General features: G+C 40.6%; 1 protein-coding gene across 1 annotated transcript in view; it reads right to left on the minus strand.

Moving 5' to 3' along the window:
- KCNH5 (potassium voltage-gated channel subfamily H member 5) overlaps window positions 1–22,819 on the minus strand; it is a 159,749-nt gene that overhangs the window by 47,893 nt on the left and 89,037 nt on the right. The window contains exon 8 of the mRNA XM_075031045.1: window positions 5,110–5,309. Coding sequence (XP_074887146.1) covers window positions 5,110–5,309 — 200 coding nt within the window. The remainder of the gene's footprint in view (window positions 1–5,109; window positions 5,310–22,819) is intronic.

Below are 22,819 nucleotides of genomic sequence, written 5' to 3' on the forward strand. Positions count from 1 at the left end.
GCTGCTCCATAGCCCTGGCATTTCCTCAAGCATGACAGGTTCATAGTTTAATCTGTACCAATCCCAAGATGAACACATCCAAGAAGCAGAGATAATTGTGGATAATCTTTCCTGGCTCTGGACAGTGCATACAGGAGGTAAATAATCCATACCATCCACAAAGGTGAAACAGAAAGCCCCACTGGTGCACAGGCCCCGCACTCGGACCCGTGTGAAGGACAGTGAGACCCTGACCGTCTCTCCTGCATCCCGCTCTCCAAAGAACCGTGGATTGCAACTGTTACCTGGTCCTAGCTCAGCTCTGTGAGGTGAGGGAAGACTTCTTGTTCACCTCGTCCCGATCTGCAAGGAACGACCAACAACCCCGCCTCTACAACGAAACAAAAATACTTGTCCAAACGATTTTTACCTTCCCTCTTCAGCAGGGAATTGTATGTAGCTGTCACACCTAATTTTGTAGAAGTTCTCTTTGGCCACGAAGCTTGGAAGCCTTCTACCCCGGTCATCCACGAGGAAATCCAGCCAGCACTTACAGCCACCTCTATGGGATGGGGCACCGTAGGAATGGCAGCCTGATTCCCCTATTCGTCTCAGGGTATCACTAATTATTACTACAGCTCTTGAAGATCTTATTAACAGCAAACATGACTAAACTGCACTGTCCTTCTGTAGATTAATGTTTACTAAAGTTACAACCTGTGTCTATTTACCATAAACCCATCTCTCCTGTATGAAAGCTTAGTGGGCCAGCAGTGAATAGTTTTAATACTGTGTTGTTTTCCCATGATTTCCATTTCAGTCATTGCAATGTGGAATTGGCTCTCATTATTCGAATTGCCATTGATGCTTAGGTTGAGACTAAATAGACGCCTTTTTTCTCTTTCAACCTATGGCTTTTCTGAAGGAATCGACTGTTAAAACATGATAGACATTTATTTAATTGCTTTCTGAGCAAATCCTAAGCCATACAACAGCATAGAGGTCAAGAAGAGAAAATCTTTGGGTTTTACTGACATTTCAGAACGTTATCATTAGATGAGACCTTGAGACATCTGCATGTTAGTTAATGGTTGTTCTGCTTTCATGTATAATGACCTATTTCTTATAGAAGAGCTAGTATCTATAAATTTTTCATTTGCTGCCTAGAGATTTCAATAAAAACTAAGAGATTTGAATTCAGTGTGTGTTTCATATATCAAATTATTACTGTAAAGATTTTTTTCAGCTGCTTAAAAATGGTCATATACAGAGAATGTACTGCCTCTTTTTTACCTGTCTCAAAAAAACAGGTTCTGCTGGATGAGAGGTACTGTTTAGTATATAAAGGCTTCTTAGGTTTGTCATGTTTTTAGCTCTGCTCATTATTAGATGAATAACCCCGAAACCTGTAGCATTAAACATAAAAAAAAAATTCCACCTTGTTTGAGCCACTGTTAGACCAGGAGGTAACAGTCCATGTGCATGTACTACATATATCATCCCAGCTGTCAGAGGATGGCTCTCATGTTTAAGTGATTTAAGATTATGGATCAGAGGCCACTTGCTTCCCCTTAAGTAATAATAATAAATATGCTAATGCTTTTAGTGTCAATTTTAATTCCTTATTTGTGAACACTCGGAGACAGGCTGAAGTGCTGTGGTTTGAAGACAGGATTTGAAGATGAGCTATTCCCAAGGAGAACAGGGAAGCCAAAATTGTATGCTTAAGGCACTGCCACTTCAGTGTGGGAGAACAAGTCCTCTTCCACATACAAGGACAACAGACTGGGCCTTTAAGACAAAGTTTTGTTTGGGACAGCTTGCTCTCACAAGAAGCAAGGACAGGATCTTCATTTAACTTCCTCCATGCTAACTTCCACTTTGTCTTCAGTTCCCATCTAAGGACTCATTCTCACCAGTTTTAGGCAAGATCTTTTGGACCACACACTGAATGTGTCATTCAAGGATAGGGATTTGACATCTGCCGCAACAAAACTACACATTAAGTGGTAGCAATTCCAATCAAGTTATTAAATGATATTTTAATTTCAAGCATAATAATTTAAAATCTTTAGTTATCAAAGAAACACATGCACATGTGTTTATTTGTACTCCATCAAATTGCTAGGGTTGTTCATCACCATAGGAACCTACTGTAACACTCATATAAGAAATTTCATTCTTTGTTAGTACATTAACCTTCTTGCTCTTTGAATTTGGATTTCAAAACAAAGCCATTTCAACATGCTGAGTGACTGAATGAAATGTATTATAAATTTGTGGCAAATGATGTTGCAAAACACATTCCAGGGTGACAATGCAGATATATTTGGAACAGTTTAGGATGTAATACTGTATGTTAGTTTGAAAAACATCCTTCGATGATGGAAACTGTCTGAGCTGTCTGATGGAAACTGAAAAGTTGAGAAATTCCTCACTAATTATCATGTGTCATGAGCACACGTGTTTTGCAAGATAATAAGAAGCTTACTGAAAAGTTCATAAAAATTAAGGAGAATGGGAAATCATGTGATGCAAAGATATCCAGACAACAGACTGGTCAGAATCTCATTATTGGAGCTTTGAAAACTAGACTGGAAGAAACCCCTAAGGTCACATCCAGGCTGTCAGACAAAGCAGTGCAGAGAGGCAATTCAAGACCTGGGGCAGTAATCCCCTATTCCAACCTACGCTGGAGCACTACCTGGATTTAGCAGCTCAGCTGCAGGTGCAGTGTAGTCCCGTTAGCCCCACTGTGTCTACAGTAGTAAATCTGACTTGACTCTGTGTACCTTGGAGGTCCCTACAGGGCGCTCCCATCCACTTGCTGCTCTAGGCTTAGTACAGATGGATTCAATTTAAATGCAGAGGGTCTTGAAGGGGTAATGAAGGAACTAATGCAAGAGAAACGATCCACCCTACGTGACTAGTCTCTGGGACCGTACCACTCTTTCTATAATTTTTCAGCTGGGATTTACAACATTTTCTCATTTGTTTTGGTGAAGCACATCATAACACCTTCCTGAGTGAAGATAAAGGTAGGAAAGCTGCCTGGCTACGACACAGCTTTCCACCCTTTTGCTAAAACAAATCCTGACTTTGGCTAAGGTCCTGCAGCTGAAAGCAAACTGCCTGATCCTTACACTCATCCAGACCCCGGGATGCTCAGTGCGGGCACTACAGGCCGCTGGTGCTGTTGCTTTTGCAGACTTGCAGGCTGTAAGGGATACAAAACACCAAAATATTCAAACCGGTGCTCAAGTTCTTACGTTTATCTTGTCTCTGTTCTTCTGTAACATGGGCTTTTCTGGGAAGTTCGATTAGATGCAACTACTGAAGTCCAGATGCAGAGGTTCCTGAAATCCTTCCACTGTTTTAAATACGTTTTGGATCCAGGCCTAAGTTTAGGCAAGTCTTTACCAAGGGAAAATTGTTAAAAACCTAAGTCACAGATTTTACAGCCATATTAATTATCTAGCTAAGCAGCCACTACTATCTTACAGACCAGAGAACACTGCTTACCATGAGTCGAAGATTATGGCTCTAACTGCATTTTTATAATCTATAAAACCGGACATGCGGAAACTATGGAAGGAAATTTCAGTAATTAAAGCAGAGGTTCTCCTAATTAACTGCAAAGCATCATTAAAATCTAATGAAACTGTAGTGGAATAATACAGGATTCTGGCTTAACTGCAAGGAGATAAATGCAAATGAAAGTTGAATTTTCACATGGTTTTGAGTTTACACAATAGGACTGAATGCATTTACAGTAGTTTACAATATAAAAGCTCACTTTTAACACTGTATGAATCAGCATTGGGAAGTTAGGGTATTAGTGTATAAGAAGTTAACATATTAAAGAATGTGGCATATTGAAGCACGAGAATCAAAGAAATCAAAATCTTTGTTACTTAAAATAGTTCTATTTATGATGGTAAACCAAATTTCACAGCAGATGATTAATAAGATAACTGCTGTTGCATTAGCATGATGTAAGACTAAATTTTTCAGGGTAGCAACTTCATCTTGGCATATCTGAACAAGCTGCATCATCATCCCATATTACGCAACAGATTCAACTGAAGCAAGAACTTCAAAGATCTGCAAGCACTAGACATCTTAAGATATTAATCTGCCATGACGCTTCTTTAGCCTCCCTTGGACACTTGCCTTTTAAGTTCTTGGGAGGGAAATCTTCATGGAAACCGGAGCTTAAATGCCTAATTTCAGCTGATGTGTATCAGGTCCACAGAAGCCACAGGAGCATCGCCGATCTCCACTGACCAAAAATCTAGACCTAAACCTGTTGTATCTTGCCTACATTCACGGTATTGCAGGTGGAAACCCTCCCATCTAACTTCATCTCTCTAAAATATCCAAGGCTAGACAGACTCGCTGCACATACCATGGAGAAAGAGAGGCCCTGAGCGCAATTCACTTGGTCTGTCCTGGCACACGATGAATCACTCTCCAAAGACGACCTTCTGCTTTAATCAGCTTTTGAAGAAACCTAAATGACCAGTCCTTTCTGAGGGCTAAAGTCCTGTAGGACTTCTACCCTGCATGGCTGCCAGCAGTGCCGCATTTTCTGTATCTCCCTACCAAAGGCCTTAAGTTCTAGCCGACAGATTTTAGCTCAAGGAGATCAATCTCTACTGCCATTAAATCCTATACTAATTATGCTGATGGATATGTTGATGTCCTGGGCATCAGCAAAAGGTCCAAGCCAATCAAACTCATTTCACTGCAACTCACAGATGCCAATACTTTTCAGAATAATACTGATGTAGGTTAGACACCAAATTATGTTCTCGGACTAATTTGAAGACCAATTTCCCGTTGATTTCAATAGTGAAGTACATTAAAATTATTTAGAATTTAGGCAAAGTAAGACTGGAAAGCAGAAAACATTTACCATAATAAAAAAAAGAGGCCTATTTCCAAAGCAGCAAAACAGTTCTTTTTTAAAACATCCAGCTTTTGATCCAAACACAAACATAATAATAGAGTAGCATGCAGTTAAGAATTTGTTAGTAAGTTATATGCTGTTATACAGTCCTGTTTCTAAGAAAGCACACAACAGACACAAGCTCTTGCTATCTAAATTGTTACCTCATGTACTCATACCTTCTCTGTGTCAATTCCTTTAGACATGGACCAGGTTGAGACAATATAATCCATGACTCTTTCACTAAGGCCTTTTGGGACTTGATATAATTTTAGGAAATCCCTCACATTGTTCAGCATCTCATGGTATCGGTTGGTGTTGGCATACATTTGCTGGAAAATGGTGGTGACGTTTCCAAAAATAGTTGCATAAAGAAGAGCTGGAAAAAAACCAAAGGTAGTTAAAAATAAATATGTATGCTCCAGTAAATGCTACTCATAATCCAAGGATAACATCAAAGAATTTTATGTATGGTTACAAATTACTGCAAATACATAGGTGTAGACTGAAAATTTCTATTTATGCACACACTCTCGCACACATACATGTACATAGTTATTTATTGAATTTACCCATACAGCTCATATAGCCACTCAGTATGCATTAATTTACAAAATCAGTCATACAGATAACGTCCACACATGACGTTATTTAAAAACAGCCGGTGCATTTTAACTCTATACCTTATACTAATCCAAACTAATTTTCAAATGTAGCTTCAGCCTGCCAGTAAACCTTGAAAGCACTATCCAAAGAATCTTGTGGATCTCCCATAAGATCAGCTCAGCTAGCACATGCTATGAGTAGAGAATGGCCTCAGTCCCAAAGATGGAATAAAATGGAGAAGAAAGGAACCTGGGAAAACTGGCAAGGAGATCTCTATACAAATGGGGTCCTGTGTCAACAGCCAAGATGTGCACAAGAAAGATTCAGAGTGGCAATTCACAGACCAATTTCACAGTCAGCCCCAGCAGACAACTTGGATATGTCATGTCAACTCTAGATGCCAGTCGCTAATGATTCCAAAGAGAGAAAAATTAGATGAGCGAACAACAGAAAGTGCCATTGCTGAGGGCATATGACTAGGGCAGGAGGAGGACATGGTAGAGTAGGAAGCACTACCTGAAACCCACTCCTGCAGTTACCTTCTTTTCTGGTTTGATTCTCCCCTTTCCATACACACCACCGTTACTGTCAAGCTCAGCCAGCTGAGTTGTGCAACACCAAAGAACGACGTGCCATATTCAAGAAAATCACGTTTTAAGTAAGCCTTTCCAACTGAAAAGGCATCAACCTCTGTATACTATTACAAGTGTGATGCACTGAACACTATTTGATGGAGAACAGTTAATTTCTGAAGCCTAAATTCTACAAAGCGTTTAAGAAAAAACTTAAATGCACACCTTTACTAGTGCTGTCTTGAATAGTGGTGGATTGAAAGACGTTCTTGAAGTCAAGCAAGTTTAAGGTGCCTTATTGAGTCACAATGTAATTACCCTTGCAAGCAAGCCCAAAATGACATTCTTCCATTAGGCATTACAGATTTTGCAGAAAAGAGAATTATTCTGATATCTCATAACACCAATGTGCGGCATTACTTCTGCTCTTGACATTATCAAATACACAGAAATGTGCCTGTCATTTTTAATAATCTTTGCTTGGAGGTACTTTATAGCAGAATGCAGCTATGCATTTCCATATTGCTTTTTTGAAAAACAACTGCAGCCTACAAATGGCAAGAAATAACCTACTGTGAAAGGAAAAAATGTCTTCCACCTCTCAGTGCATAATGTCTTCCCTCTACGCAACACATTTCCACCTCATTCCAGAAAACTCACTTTGTTTCATACTAATTGACTATTGTTCATCACCCCTATTTGAGAGGTGGCATTTTTAAGGAAACATGGTGCTTTCCTAAAACCTGTCTAACAGAAAAATTGTACTTCCATTTCTCACAGTGCTTTTTACTATGTCCATGTAAAACTTCGATGCTGAAGTTCATCAGAAATACAATGTTCATTATTTTACCAAAGCCTTGGGTTTTTTCATCTCGACACACAAGATCATATCAAACAAGGTCACACAATGTGTAGCAAAGATGAGCGTGAGGTTTCAGTTGTAGAAAACACAGCAGATTAATACTCTGTGTGATGTCCAGAAATAAATCTCTTTGCAAGGGTAGTTTTTTTCCCTTGCTTTACTGATTGTTGCATCATACCTGCTAACTACTGAAAGGTTTTCTCTACCTCTGTATCCATTCAGATATATATCAACACTCAGAGTATAAGACTTCATCGATTGTAAAAAAGTCTAGTTGGATTAATGCCACCTGACTTTTTTCTTTCTTCTTTTTTCAGCTTTCTCCACTCTTTTGGACTTTTGTAGGACAAACTTGATGAAGTGTCACTTCTTCTAAGTGCAACATCCCTCATCCTTCTGAAGAACAGTTGCTGATTTATCATGAACTCAGCTCATCAGATATGTGAGTGCACAGTATCTCGTCTTGCCCTCTGGTGTTAGATGCATCTGCAATTTATTGTGACTATAAATGTAAAGAAAAGCCATAACTGTCCCCAAAATGCAGCCTTTCTGCATGAATAAAATTTATGCAAGCCTGTAACTCCAGCTAGACTGCATATGCAATTACAATGCATATAACCCAACTGGCCATGCAAACCTACAGAGAAGACAGGCTGATTGAAAAAGTGACACAGTGCCCTGTAAGGTTGGGGAAAAAGAGATTCAACTCTTGACACCTGCCAGGTTGGAAACAGCTAAGAATGCCATGGTGAAAACAGCTTGTCTGAAGCAACTGGCACATATTACCTTCTCTGCAAAAAAAATTACTTTGGCAGAGACAATTTGTAGAAAATATACAGCCAGAAGAGAAATTCTAGTTCTGTGTCTCCTAATATAGGAGTACTTAAACTAATATAATTATACTTAAAGAGTATGGTCAAGAAATTAAGGATAGAATAAATCCTTGGATCAAGCCTGCAAAATCGCTGGAAGCATTCATTACCCAGCAGTACCTCACTAAGCCAGAATTCATGAACCTACACACTGTAGAGTCCGCACAGACAAAACCAGCATTATCCCTCTGTTGGAAATCAAAGCCTTCCTTTGCCTCCTATTGGAAATGGTAAAGACACATGGTTGAGTTCATCTAAATATTCCACTTCTCTTACAGGTTACTGCATGGGGGGCCTTTGGCAAACATTTAAAGGGAACCCACTTAGATCTTCACAGCTTTGAAGCTGTGCCTCAAAGACTCTCCTCACTCGTGGTGCTTCCCTATGCCAACGCTGGTAGCTGCTGGGACTGGTTTGGCGGTTTTGGGGGGGAAAGCACATTTTTCATAATTTGGCATGGAAAATCCACCTCTCTCTGTAAATCAGCTCCCCACCCCTGTTCTCTATATGATACCTAGAAAAGGGGATCATTTAAAAAAAGCTAATATTTATTGTTTTGCGGGTCTTGGTATGCAACAAAACAAGGAAATAATAAATACATAAATAAAATAATTTGCATTGCATTTGTTACACCTGTTGAGACACTCCTCTACAGGGAAAGGGTCCTCTGCTTTGGAGGGTCTAATGGGAAGAGGTTAGTCTGCCTTAAAAATACAAGTTACCTGCTTTTGCTCTTCCCCACCCAACTTTAGGCTGGATTAGTTGCATTAGCTGCAAATACAACAGAGAGGGGACAGAACAGAGAGGTGAGCTGGATCAGCTCCTTCGTTGGCAGAGATGTCTGAGCTTGGGGAGCTGACCACCTCCGGAGCACGGTGTATCCCCTACGCACAGATGCACACGTGCAGCCACGTGCACACACTGGCGAGCATCTAACGCTGCTGTTGCGTTTATCAGCCTTTGAAGGTTTAAGGCTCTCCATCAATAACCCTTAGGGCCTATAATTAGCGAACGAAGATGTCTCAGAGCATCCCTATTTAATGAGCAAACGGTGAAGTGCCAAGAGTGAACCTTACCCCTCACCTTTTTAAAAACATAGGCAGAGGAGCGCTACCAAGGGCATTTCACTTTTGCTGTGTTTTAATTATTTTTGTCAGGCAGAACTGGCAGTAAAGATCGTTTGCAAAAGGTTCTGAAGGAAATAAAAGACTGTGCCTCCCTTGACAGTATGAAGATTTAAACAAGTTCTAAAGAAATCTCCACAGTGTATGTATACATATACTTCAATAGTTTTAATTTAGTCTCTCTGTTTACAAGAAACGGGAGAGATGATGCTACAGAGGTTGAAGGTGAAATTACTTTACGTAATTTCTTGAATAACTAGTTAGGTCAAACTGCATTTATTCACCTTCTCTTTAATGACTTGCATTCCTCCAGACATTTCCTGTTATGTTCCTACAATCATGCAATGCTCATTTACTTAATTGTCCTATGTGTGTAAATCTGGAACAGTCTTTACTAGATTTCATAGAGATCAATTTGATATAATGATGCAGAAATATTTTTTCTCAGTCCTAAAGGTGAGGTAGGTGGTTCAACTGTTATTTTAATTTCTATTTTCACTCTTCAGTGTTGAAAAATATACCCTAAATTATATAGAAGGATCTAAGTGCTATATATTTTTATATATAAAATGTGTGTTACTGTATTTGTACATATATAAACCATTTTTGAATGATTTAGCAACAGTGTTACATAAATCTTTCTGCCTGTTTAAAAGCAAGGAACTTTCTAAAGAAAAATGATTCAGAGTTACGTAAATTATCCCAAAGCATTTCAGATCTCTTACTATCCTGACCGTACGCTAAGTATATCCAGAAAGGAACATCTGCCTTTAGGAACTGAAGGCTTGATTGAGAGATCTAATTTTCCCTATGGTCTGCTCTATGCTAGAGTATTATTAGTCTAAGCATATACAATATGCCTCTAAACTGTAATTGCAAAGAAGAAGATAAGCAAGGTGAGTGTTGGTATCTGCTCCCAAATAATGAGTGATAGGATGAGAGGAAATGGCCTTGTGTTGTGCCAGGGGAGGTTTAGATTGAATATTAGGAAAAATTTCTTCACCGAAAGGGTTGTCAAGCCTTGGAACAGGCTGCCCAGGGAAGTGGTTGAGTCACCATCCCTGGAGGTATTTAAAAGACGTGCAGATGCGGCACTGACATGGTTTAGTGGTGGACTTGGCAGTGCTAGTTTAATGGTTGGACTCAATGAACTTAAAAGTCTTTTCCAACCTAAACGATTCTATGATTCTATGAGGCCTTGATCCTGGAAAAATATAGGTATTCATTTTTGCATGCTAAGACTACTGCAACTTCTTCAATGAATTTTTGGAATTAGGTATTCCTGCAAGATTATTAGATTAATATTATTAAAGCTGTATCATTCAGGAGAGATTCAATACGAATTCCAATATATAGATACTAGATATAATTAGATAATAAGCCCAGTACCCAAATATCTGATTTACGATTTTAAAAGCTGAGCAGTTTTCTGTTATTTCCTTCCACCTCACCTTAATACATCATATTGCAAAACTTTTGCAGGCCCTATTGGGTGCAACGCCTGGCAGCACAGTGCAGTGTCCACCTCCTAAGTTCAACAGCTTCACTGAGAGGCAGCAGCAGCAATAGGCTGCTGCTGTCACAATAAACAGCTTTCTTCAAATCCATCAACACCATTCAACAAAGCCTATTACTTGGAAGAAAATAATCCTTCTAAGTCCCCTCCCTTATCACTGTTTTATAGCACTTTTTTGATGCCGACCACCTCTACCCTGCAGTGACACTCCTGCCTGCCAGCTCTGCTAATGAAAGCACCGACACAACCCTGTGGTTTTACAGGTCTTCAAAAGGCCAATTTTGATTTTGAATCTTTGGCCCAAATAAATATTGTGCTCTTAAAATACACTCCCCCATTCCAGTAATGCTGACACCGGTTTTAAATCAGTGTTCAATCAGTGTCCTAAATACAACTACTCCCCATTTACAGGGAGGCGATACCAACATCATAGCAATACTAGCTTTCAAATTTTACTTCCAAAAGTACCCAAAGTAAAAAAAAAAAATCTTTCCTCCAATTACCCCTGCAGTCATACCACTGTACTATCCCACATAATCCAATATATTTATCCAACAATGCAGTGTTAGACCCCCTTTGCAGAGGAGAAGCTAATGGGCAAAGCTCTGGATTCAACAGTGAACTTCAGCTCTGAACTTCTCGCCAAAATCATCTGACTGCTGAAATTAGGGGGGAGTTGGATGCAATTGTGTCTAGGTGAATGCACACCATGGCCAGTCTGTTCCGTCACCACCATATCCTATACGCTTTACATACAGTGCCTGCACCCAGAGCTATGTCCCATTTTGCCAACACAGGGAGGTGGTGGCCATCCACACATTCCTATATCCCATGCTGCACTCACAGCAGATGCATGGCTCCGCTGAACATTCACCCTTGTTTTCCTGACCCAACACCTTCTTGATAATATAGTAATGCAAACTCTAAATTAAGAGGATCATGATATGTTGCAGTTTAACCCCAGCCAGCAACTAAGCACCATGCAGCTGCTCGCTCACTCCTCTCCCTACCCCCATGGGATGGGGAGGAGAATGAGGAAAAAAGTAAAACTTGTGGGTTGAGATAAGAACAGTTTAATAATTGAAATGAAATAAAATATTATAATAATAATAGTAGTAGTAATGAAAAGGGAAATAACAAAAAGAGAGAGAAATAAAACCCAGGAAAAACAAGGGATGCACAATGCAATTGCTCGCTGCCCGCTGCCCAGCTAGTCCCCGAGCAGCGATCAGCCCCTCTCGGCCAACTCCCCCCAGTTTATATACTGAGCATGACGTCCCTATGGTATGGAATATCCCTTTGACTAGTTCAGGTCAGCTGTCCTGGCAATGCTCCCTCCCAGCTTCTTGTGCACCTCCTCGCTGGCACAGCGTGGGAAACTGAAAAGTCCTTGACTTAGGATAAGCACAACAACTAAAACATCAGTGTGTTACCAACATTATTCTCATACTAAATCCAAAACATAGCGCTGTACCAGCTGCTAGGAAGAAAATTAACTCTCTCCCAGCTGAAACCAGGACATGATAATAAAGATAGGTCTGTAAAATCCCTGTTAACATTGATGAGATTTTTTTTTTATGAGAACTAAATTATTAGGTAATTAAGAGAATCATCAGAAGTAAACTATAGGAGCTCACACTTGCTGTTCTTCCAGTTATAGGGGACACTGCACAGAAGAGTGGAACAGCTGTTTTGGAGGTAGTTAGGCATTTTGCATACTTTATGCATAAATTCTTATAAAAATAAGGGCTTTCAACTGCACTTGTACAGTCACTAATTTTTAAATGGCGAAACTGGGGGCTTTTTTTTTCATGAGAGCACTTAGCTAACAGAAAATATTTACTTTAAAGCTCCAATGCCTCTCCACCATGCAAATGTGATGAGCTGACTACCTACATTTTTGTGCACAGTTGCAATCCAAGACTGGCTGAATTGGTATTGCAAAACACAGTCTTAAATTAAGGCTACCATTGTCCGTAGCTATCAGTGTGTTTGGCTTCTAGCCCTGAGGGAGCGATGGGCATGAGCTGAAGTTGGACATGAGTTGAAGGTTACTCAGCAGCATAGACAACAAAATTACACATTGCCCCCCCTGAGGATGAGTGGCCAAGGGCTGCCTGGGTCTGACGATGTAGATGTTCAGCAGCTTGAAATCACAGTTCACACACAACATCTTCCCTGCTCAACATCCCCTATCACAGCCACCCCATGTTACTAGATTACTTTGTTCTTTCACTTGAGAAACGGTACTAGCCATCAGAAATACAGCCCCGTAGATGTTCAGCGGTCTCCTCTTGGCATTTGGATGCAATTTACTGCATTTACTTTCAACTGGAAAGCGTAACATGTCTTGGGTTGGCTAGGGTCTGCTTCTCCCTCATCATATTATTCAAGGGTGTTAAGCATCATATGGGAAGGCGCAGGCTGAAAAATGGCTGCAATTACACCACAACAGGCAGCAGGGCAAATAGCATTACCCTGTGTTAGCATTACCCTGAGGCAAAACCTCACTTTGCCTGAAAAATGCGTATCTTGTAGTGAAGGGGCCTTAACTCTGGAAACTTTTTCCCAAGAGCTCTGGAGTAAGAGGCTGAGAGTTAGGGCTTTTTCTACATATTTCCTGCACAGTGGAAGTTGGGTCTAATGGGTCAACAGCTTTTGGTGGTGACAATTGGTGGAGGAATAATTTAAGTTTCCATTTATAAGAGCGGTATGGCATAAACACAGAGAATAATTAACTAGTGAAATGAGCTAAACCATTTCTTATACTAATGCTTCAGCATTCCTGTTTCTTCAGAAATCCATCACCTCCTTACCAATGGGCACATCCAGCATTTTGCATGCTGCATAAAGTCCTGTGCAATGGTAAATGTTAATTACAAGGCAATCACTTCCCTGAAGGAATTACAGTGGATGCAGAAGGAAAGTGGAGAGGCAGAAGATGACCGGAATTCATGAGAATTATGTTCAACATGAATGCCAGCAGCCCCGTGCCTCTAGCACTTTGCTCCATCCCTTATTTATTGTTTTCTCCATTTTGAATATTATCTTTAACATTGCCTCATTTCCATGCAAATCTCTCCAGTATGTCAAAGAAAGCTGAATCGTGTCTGTCAAATAATCATCCACCCATCACATAAATCTTTCTCTTTCCTTTCTCCACCAAAGAAATAAGGAAGCTGCTTTCCCGGAGTGCTGTCTTTACTGTTATTCCTGCCCAACGCTGACACCTGTGGATCAAAACCATCCCATGTGCCTTCCTCACTGTGGCTCACCATGTCAAAACTGTCACCAGTATCAAGCACAGGACACAAAGGGTTGCCAGCACTATTGAATGGAAGCACAGGAACCAAAGGGCTCATCTCCAGAAAAAAAGTTCTCTGAGCAAAGTTGGCAGCTGTCAGTATTACCGCGTGAAATGACAGCTTGTTGCTAGATTTGAGCTGCAAGGTTTTTTTCTGTTGTTGATCTTTTTTTTCTTTAATATTTTTGAGGGAATCTTTTAGTGGGACACCAGTTCTTGTCACATTAAGATGAACCCAGGATAGCAATGTTGCTGGAGGCTGGATGCTAAACCATCACTTGCACACTGAGAAACACCACCTAAACTGCCCGTCTTGTTAAAATATAATAGGAAACTTGTAAACACAGCTTCAAAGTACTGGACTGTACTGGAAGATGTTTCTAGTTCTCTGCTCCTAGGTACTTTTTTTCTGTGTATGCCAATGTAAAAGATTGTACTGTATAAATCTACATGTTGGTGTGTTTTAGGTACTCACAAATATACATATATATACATGTACATACACACATATACACCTGTATGTAAGTGTAAAGGTGAACATACAATATGAATGGGCTCAGACTTTCTGCAGCTGCTAATTTTCCTTTCGCTCTTCTAATTTGCTCATTCTTTTCACTTCTTTCAAATCTAATTTTGTTTATGTGTTTAATTAAATGTTCAATTTTATCTCAGCACAATTAATAAGAATGGATTTGGGACAATTAGACAAATGATTCCAGCTATAAAACACAAGCTACGCATAGCCTTGACAGGTGTCGTAGACACCCCTGTTAGCATAATAGTGCCTGCTTATACAATATCTGCCTGAAAATATGAATGAGAGAGAGCGCAGGTAAAGCAATGCTGCTTCTATTCAGTAGTTCCTTCTTTCTGTATTTTAATCATCAGCCTGAACTCTGGGTGAGGATAGATTTTTTTAAATGTAATTATAGGGTATTTTTAGGAACAAACTGAACAAAATAAAGTACTTAACTGTTAATATTAAAAGCCTCAAATTTGGAGATAATGTTTGCATCCTATTATTTTCAGAATAATTCTGCTTTGTAAAATGAACACAAAACTGGCTTAATTGAACTGAACAATAATGTTTCTTATTTATTGAGGTCATCTACAGAAGCACCTTCCCTCTAATTCTCAGTCCTGCAAATTCAGCATCTCTGGACAGAGCCGAACAAAATTTTGTATCCAAATTTTCTGTGATGCTGACAGTCTATCTCAAATTAAATTTGCCTTCCCTAAAGTGTTTGCACTAAAACCAAGGGAAAAAAGAATAAAGTTCCATGAAAAGTTGAAACAATTCACCTCCAGGTTTTATAAAGATAAAATATTTCATAGCAAAACATTTTTCCTCCAGTCTTTTATTTTAAACCTTTCAAACCTGAACAATAGAAGAAAATCCTATTTTGATGCAAAAAAAATGTCTTAACAGCCTAAGAAAAATGGAACATTCATTATCTTCACACACACACCCAATTTATATTATAATGGAATATTTTCCACAAAACATGGACCTGTTGGAGCGGGTCCAGAGGAGGGCCACAAAGATCATGAGAGGGCTGGAGCATGTTCCCTCTGAGGACAGGCTGAGAGAGTTGGGGTTGTTCAGCCTGGAGAAGAGAAGGCTCCGGGGAGACCTTACAGCAGCCTTTCAGTGCTTAAAGGGGGCCGACAGGAAAGATGGGGAGGGACTTTGTATAAAGACAAGGGGTAATGGCTTGAAACTGAAAGACGGTAGATTTAGACTAGATGTAAGGAAGAAGTTCTTCACTGTGAGGGTGGTGAGGCACTGGAACAAGAGGTTCTGCCCGGAGAAGTTGTGGATGCCCCATCCCTGGCAGTGTCCAAGGTCAGGCTGGATGGGGCTTTGAGCAACCTGGTCTAGTGGAAGGTGTCCCTGCCCATGGCAGGGGGGTTGGAACTAGGTGATGCTTAAGGTCCCTTCCAACCCAAACCATTCTGTGATTTTATGAAAACCAAAAAATGAGTTCCTAGCGCACTGCTAGCAATCAGGGCCAATGCAAACCCCTTTTTGCCCGATTTATTAGCACCAGGTTTCCATTTTATCAGGGCATTTGTGCACATGACTGGTGTGAAGCCTGGTCCCCACTCCCACTAAAGGCAACGCTTGAACAGACTGCTGCTCAGGGCTGGACCTCAGCACCTCTCATGTTTTGCTGAAATGATGCTGGTTCTGCCTAAAAAATTTCACAGTAATACTTTCAGGCTTTCAAGGTGAATTAACTTTACTCTGCTTTGATTATCCACTTTGGGAACCTGTCCTTCATCGCAGTATTGATTTAGCTGTGGCAGATGCTGAGCTGTCACTGAGCCTGACAGCTTCTTCAGAGCTTCCTCGGTGGTTGTCTTGTAAAACAGTCAATAGCCAAGTGAAACCAAACTGCAAAAATGAGCACATTTCCCACTTTTATATTCTATGAAATCATGTGTGCTACTCTGTACTGCATCCTTCTGGGAGGAGGGGGGAGGAAGAAAGTTGGTCTCTTAATTTAGCATTCAGCATTATCAATTAACCCTTTATGTAGTCCAAGTACATCCACCTCCCCAGCCCTGACACATCGGTGGGACCATGTGTCCCATGACCTTTCAGTCACAGGTCTGTGGCTTTGCCATCACTCACCACCGCTACGAAGCCACTTCTCACCAGTGGAGAAGGGTCTTTGGGGAAGATATTAGTGTGAATGTGCTTAGAGAGAGGGTTTCATCTCCTACACAACGTCGATTTGAATCCCAGTATATTTGAGTAGTTTTTATGGCACGTGAGACAACATCTATGGTTCTAGGAAGATGCTCTCTACTTTCACCTTTGCAAGTACCACAAACTGTTCTGCTGAAGAGCAACGGCATGGCAAAATGGCAGGCACCACCTTAAATATATTTTTGCATTTTCTCTCAGAGGATCACAAAGCCAGACAGTAATATATATGTAGAACTGGACATCAGCACTCCAAATGTTACAAAGAGATCTGTTTTCAGATGAAACAAGAGCTGTCTAAACACTATATCAAGCACATTAGCTCCACCTCTTTCCACCAGTCCCACAGTTCTCAACCGCTCCTTTCTCCATAATACCAAGAATAAAAACATCACTGGAGATATTACTAGCCATCTATGCTGTCCTGGTAGAAGGCATTTGAGAATATTCAACAGAACGACAAAAGATTGCATACACTGGCAAACTAAAACAAATAAACAAAGTCTGGCATTTCATTTCAGCCTCTGTGCATGTGTTGCTGAACTCTCCGTGACTATGTGAGACTGGAAAAGTGTCTTTATTTCCTGGCAGCAGGTCCTGGAGCTCTCCTCCTCCCTGTCCAGCTCCTTCTGATCAGCACTTGTTTCTATCTGATTACCTCTCTGTTTTCTTGCTCACTATTCCAGGAAGGAGATGCTGGAATTAGATTTGCTGCATTTCCATTCCTACATTAACACTAATTTCTCTGAAGTCAATGAAATTACACTGACGTCTGGAGAGTATCTGAGGAGAATAATTGAGTGTATTTTATCACTTTTCTTTGACTTTCTTGTGGTTGTTTCATAGCATTTTTAAATGTCCTGTTTGACTAAAATCCACTTATTCTGCTCTTGGATGCTGCAATGAAGTTACTCTCTTCAGGACGATGGTGTTCTTGCTGTAAAGCTCCAGACGCCGTCTGGAAGATGCCTGGGATACGTATGGCCCACAGAGACATGTACAGCCACAGAAGTGACATGCAGCATCACACCAACTGCCCATCTAAGCCAAAATCCTGCCTCTGTCTGCAGCCCCTTCCGGATACTTATGGTAAGAGTACAAGAAAGAAGGTGCACAGGGCATCTCTGCCCTGAGCTACTCCTTCCAAATTTCCACCAACCCAGAGCCCAGGGACTTCTAAACTGCCAACTGCATCCAGAGCATGGTATGTATTAGCCACCGACCAGACACCTCCACCGAGAATATCTAATTCCTTTCCACAAATCTATTTCTGCTTTTTCTAACCAAAACATTATGTGACAAGGTATTTTGTCATCCTATTCTGCAAGTCTGGCTGCCCCAGCCTTTACGTTGGCTACTCCCAGCTCCCCTTCTGAGAAAGTGAGTAATTGCTCTTCTTCACCTCCTGCGCACCACTCCTGATTTTTGTAAGCCGTCCTCCACTGCGTTTTCTCAGTCGTGAAGAGCCCTCATCTATTTGATCTCTCCTTCTGAGAAAGTCATTCCATGCTTTATTCTCGTCACCTTTTAGACGTCCTTTTTAATCTCACAAAATCTTGTTGTAGAACAGTGCAGTGTGGTGCAACGATGTTCATTTCAATTACTTGTCTAGAAATCCTATTTGCCTGGTTTTTTGACCAGTACTGAATATTGGTATTTTCAAGTAGCTATCTGCAATAAGTGTCAGATGTCTTTCCCAAGTGGTAACTGCTAATTTAGAAACCATTATTGTATAGGTATAGCTAGCTATTTTTTTGCCTAAGTGTATTAATTTGCATGCGCTGACACTGAATTTCATCTGTCCTTTTCAAAATCGCTTCTGTGGTAGGATTGCTATATCAAACCAGAAACCCTAATTTCAGTATTAAGCTGAAAAAAGACCTGCAGCACAAGGGAGAAAAGCTGCACTTAGACGCAACTATGAGGTAAAGAGTAAAAAAAGTCTGGGCAAGATTAAATTGTTTCTTGAATTTTTTAGGTTTATGCTAGTATCATGGCTTAGGTCCCAATAATTGGGAAGATTTTATCGTCTTTCTACTACAAGCAGGACTGACTATTTCCCAGAGCAGGGCGAATGCAAGCAAAGCTGTTCTTTCTTGGATTTCATCCAAGAGTGACTAAGCCAACCCTAAAAGTCCAGTGAAAATAAATGAGAGATTTGACAGAATAAAAATGTCAAGATGTGACCCAACACTTAAAACAGTTATGGGATGTCTCTTGAACATTAACTCTTTAGCAGCAAGCGTAAGCATTAATTTCTAAAATACATGTTTAACCCTCCAGTTTGGCAGTCCCAGTGTCACACCATTGCATGTGCCATTAATGATGCTGAACAGCTATCATCTTTACTCAAGTAACAGTCAGAGCAGCTACGAATTCAACAGGTTAATTTAAGTGACCCTGACACCTTCGATGTTCTTGTTCGTACGGTGACAGCTGAAGGAATTCCTGAAGGGTCTCTCCCCCACTTATTTTGCCAATACATGAAACATCCCCAGCTGCTTGTTAGCTGTTATGAGGCACTAATAGATGGGCATATATGCCATTAATTCCCTTTATTAGGGGCAAAGACATCTGAAATTATACACAGAATAGGGATTGTACATGGAATGGGCAAATGAATGGAATGGGGAGTATTTTCAGGTTTTTTTGGTCCCTCTGGATTAATGACCTAAACCAGCCAGCGCTACTAATACCTGCAGGTATCATTCACATTCAGTTGTTCCTACCACTGACTACTTTCTGAGTAAGAAACTGTTGTAAGCCTTGCAAGATAAAGTCTTCAAACCCAACGAAAATTAAATTCAACAACCCATTTATTAGCACATCTTTTCAGGCCTTCCAGCCTGCTTGTTCCCAAGCCTCTGCAATATGGTACATTAATTTTATACTGAACTATTAATTGTAGTTGACTTTGCAAAGCTGTTTTCTTTACATTTTTTATTCAGTTCTGCAAACCCAATCCCAATGGAGTTCATTTTATTCCCCACAGTTTGTTTGATCAAATTGCAAATATTTCCTTTAATCTTTTTAGGCATTCGGATTTATTATCTATGGAGCAGAGCCTCTTCATCTCTTCTGCTGATTGTTTGGGAGAAACAATCTTTCACATATTTCTCATTTTATGCAAGTGTTTGTTCCCGCAAGTACATATTAGTAAGCATAACATTAAAACACATTTACCTAACCTAAATAAAAACACTTTGAACCAAATTTGCAAGCTAACCTGCTTTGGTTCTTAATGACATTAATCTGAACTCATTTTTCCCAGAGGTTGTGATCCATAATTCATTGAGGTCAACGGAATGTAGCTGCTGATGTTAGTGAGTTTTAGGGTCAGCAGTAAACAGGTATGTTTATCTTTTCCTTTGAGAATTGCATGGGAAATTTCCCAAAGGCAGGGCAAAAGGCCTTTGGGAAACTATTTTAATTTTCTTCATTTCTATTCATAGTAAGAATTAGTAATAATAATAATTAATAATAACAACAACAATAATATCACAGCCACTCCATATTTGACATTTATACATACATTTTACAAAGAAAGATAAATTCAATTTTGTTCCATACCTGTCATTCACTTCAATTGTCCCTGTTCTAGTTTTCATTAGAACATTCAGAATGACATATTTTATTAAATGGAAACATTTACTGCTTTTAAAAATTATTATTCCCCATTTTATTATTTAGCTGCTTTTTTTCTAGTGAAATAGGGTAAAGTTTAGCAAAAAAATGAGAGAAAGTAACACCTGTGGATTTTCTTAATCTGAATTTGTAGTTGTAGAAGATCTTCTAAAGTTAAAGTAGAAACCCAATGTCTTATTTCTTTACTATATGTTCTACTTTTTCGACCATCAAAGTGAAAAGTTGGGTTTTTTTAAAATAAATATTTCCTCCCATTTTTTAAGACCTTTCTAGCAGAAAACAAAGGGAAGGATTTTTCTCCAGTTTCTTTCTAGTGTAAAAAAATCTGGAAAACATAGTAAGAGAATGAGCAAGAGAGAACTTTTCTGTTACCTTGAAAACAGGGACATATTAGTTGGGAAGTAAAAAAAAAAAATCTTGTGTATATTAATTCCTTTCTTCAAAATATGTCCTTTTCAATAAAAATACATTTTCAACAAAAGTAAGGGTTTGCCTAAATAATTTCCATATTATCTCAATAAGTTTCTACCACAAGTTTTTTTCACTATCTCATTAATTCCCTCCATCGCTTCCTCCCCTCCATGTCTCCTTTCAGCCTCTGCTGAAGTCTTCCAGAAGTGATACAGCATATTTTTTTATTTTGTTTAGAGGCTTAGCTGCCTCCCACCTGATATCTCTCTAAGCTGTTTTTCTTCATTTTACTCAATGTCATTCCTAATTATTTAACCTAATTGATAAGATGCCTCCTCTGGGTAGAGCTGGTTGCCATGACACTGTAAGAAATTACTCCATATTTCTCCATCCCTGGATCTTTCTGAAGAATTTATACAGAACATCTTGCTTTCACCAACTCCCCAGCTTCGCACACATCCATAAAAAATAATTAATGACCGAACCCTTGCAGCCAGGTTTTATCAGAATAATAGGGCTAAAAATGTTTTTTTCATGAAGTTTTCTCCTTCTGCTAATACCGGCCAAGATCCCACAGCTTCAGCGCTCTGCCGTAGCCCTGCACACCTTTGTCACGCAAAGCACCGTTAGTCCAGCTGCCAAATGGCAAACTCTCATCACAGGGGACTTGTTTTACTGAAGTAACCGTAATTAACAGCCTCATCAGCTTCTGCCCTGTTGGTCCTATTGGAGTTACTAGGGATACCGAAGACTCAGGGCTGCTTAAGGATGAAGGTCTGCCTGGTTTCTCTGATCTGCCTACCGCACGGAGCTCCACAAGGTGGCTTTGGTCTAAGACGTGGGACGCGTGGCGTCACCCACAGAGCGCCTAGGGCAACTCACACGCTCCCCCCGCCTGCATGTGTCTCCTCAAATCCAGACAAAACAGAGGCAGAGAACGCACCTTTCTGCATCTGCCACCACCTTCCACGTGCCACCACCATCACGTGGCCAGGGGACGGGCTGCTCCCATGGCACGACAGCTACGACTGCCCAAACGCTGGCCCCAGCTCATGCCCTATCGATGTCTACACCTGCGCTAGAACATAGGAGTCCGGGCACTGCAAGGCAGAGGCACTCTTCCTCCACCAGTTTGCAGACGGCAAAGCACAAGGAATTAATGCAACAGCAATGACTAACCTAATAGACAACTTCGTCCCTAATGCTATGTTTTGAAGGCAGCTGGGAAGGACAGAAGTTCCCAGGTGTCTTTCTAGTATCGTTGTGACCCTGTGTACACCTCCTCCTTCAAAACATAACGGACAACACAGAAGGTGGTATTTACTTGAAAATTTAACAGGTGTCCGCTAAAGGTAAAGGTACAACAGGCTGCTCAGAGGCAGGACCACCGTGACAGCGGAGGGCTTCCAATAGACTGGCGAGGCAAAGGGTCTTAGAAGTAAAAATAGGTTATGCTTCGTGTGACAAACCAAATGCACCCAGTGGACAGCAAGGAGCCGTGAGGTGGCACAGGCACAGCATCATCAGCATAATGCAGCTCATACAGGTATGACTTTGGTGGGAGCCGAGCTGGGTTACAGCTGAGTGCTTTTGCAAAGCCCCCCCCCAACTTCTCATCAATCAAAAGTGGTGTACTGTCAACAACATGGAGGAAAGAAGACACAGCTTACAGTAAGTTGGTGTCTAAGAAGCTGGAACCTAACCCTAAAGTTTCAGGCAACCTTCTAATTACAGTACTATGATTTGAGACAGTGAATTTCAGAACAGATGTTAATGGCTTGAGATGTTTTAAGGGCCCTGTAATTCTCCAAGAGCTTTAGAGTTGCAGAAAAAGGAGCGCATTGAGGGAACCTCGTGCGAAGAGCAGGGACACAGGATGGAGCTCCAGGGGAATCTGAGAGCCCTCCCAGGAGAGCGGTCCTTCCTAGAAGTCCCCACTCACCTTTGGCAATCCCAACCCCTCCTGCCCGGCCACTAAGTCACCCCAAACCTCAATCCCCATCTCCTCACAACCTCCCCTACCTCATGGCCCAGACCTTTCCAATCAGGACATTGGTTTGAAAACATGAAATTAAGCCGAAGCATGTTAAGTATACCCCAAGCAGCATTAACAGCTCAATCTCTACAGTCCATTTTGGACTGGTTTTAGGCAGTGATCACACTGTTTATATTGCAGTACTCTGGGCAATTACATACAATTGAGAGGACCACAGTTCGTACCTAAGGCAGCCTGAAATACACAGCATGGACAATCCTCACAGTGT

Source organism: Buteo buteo, chromosome 6 (genome assembly GCF_964188355.1).
Source record: "Buteo buteo chromosome 6, bButBut1.hap1.1, whole genome shotgun sequence".
Lineage (NCBI taxonomy): Eukaryota > Metazoa > Chordata > Aves > Accipitriformes > Accipitridae > Buteo > Buteo buteo.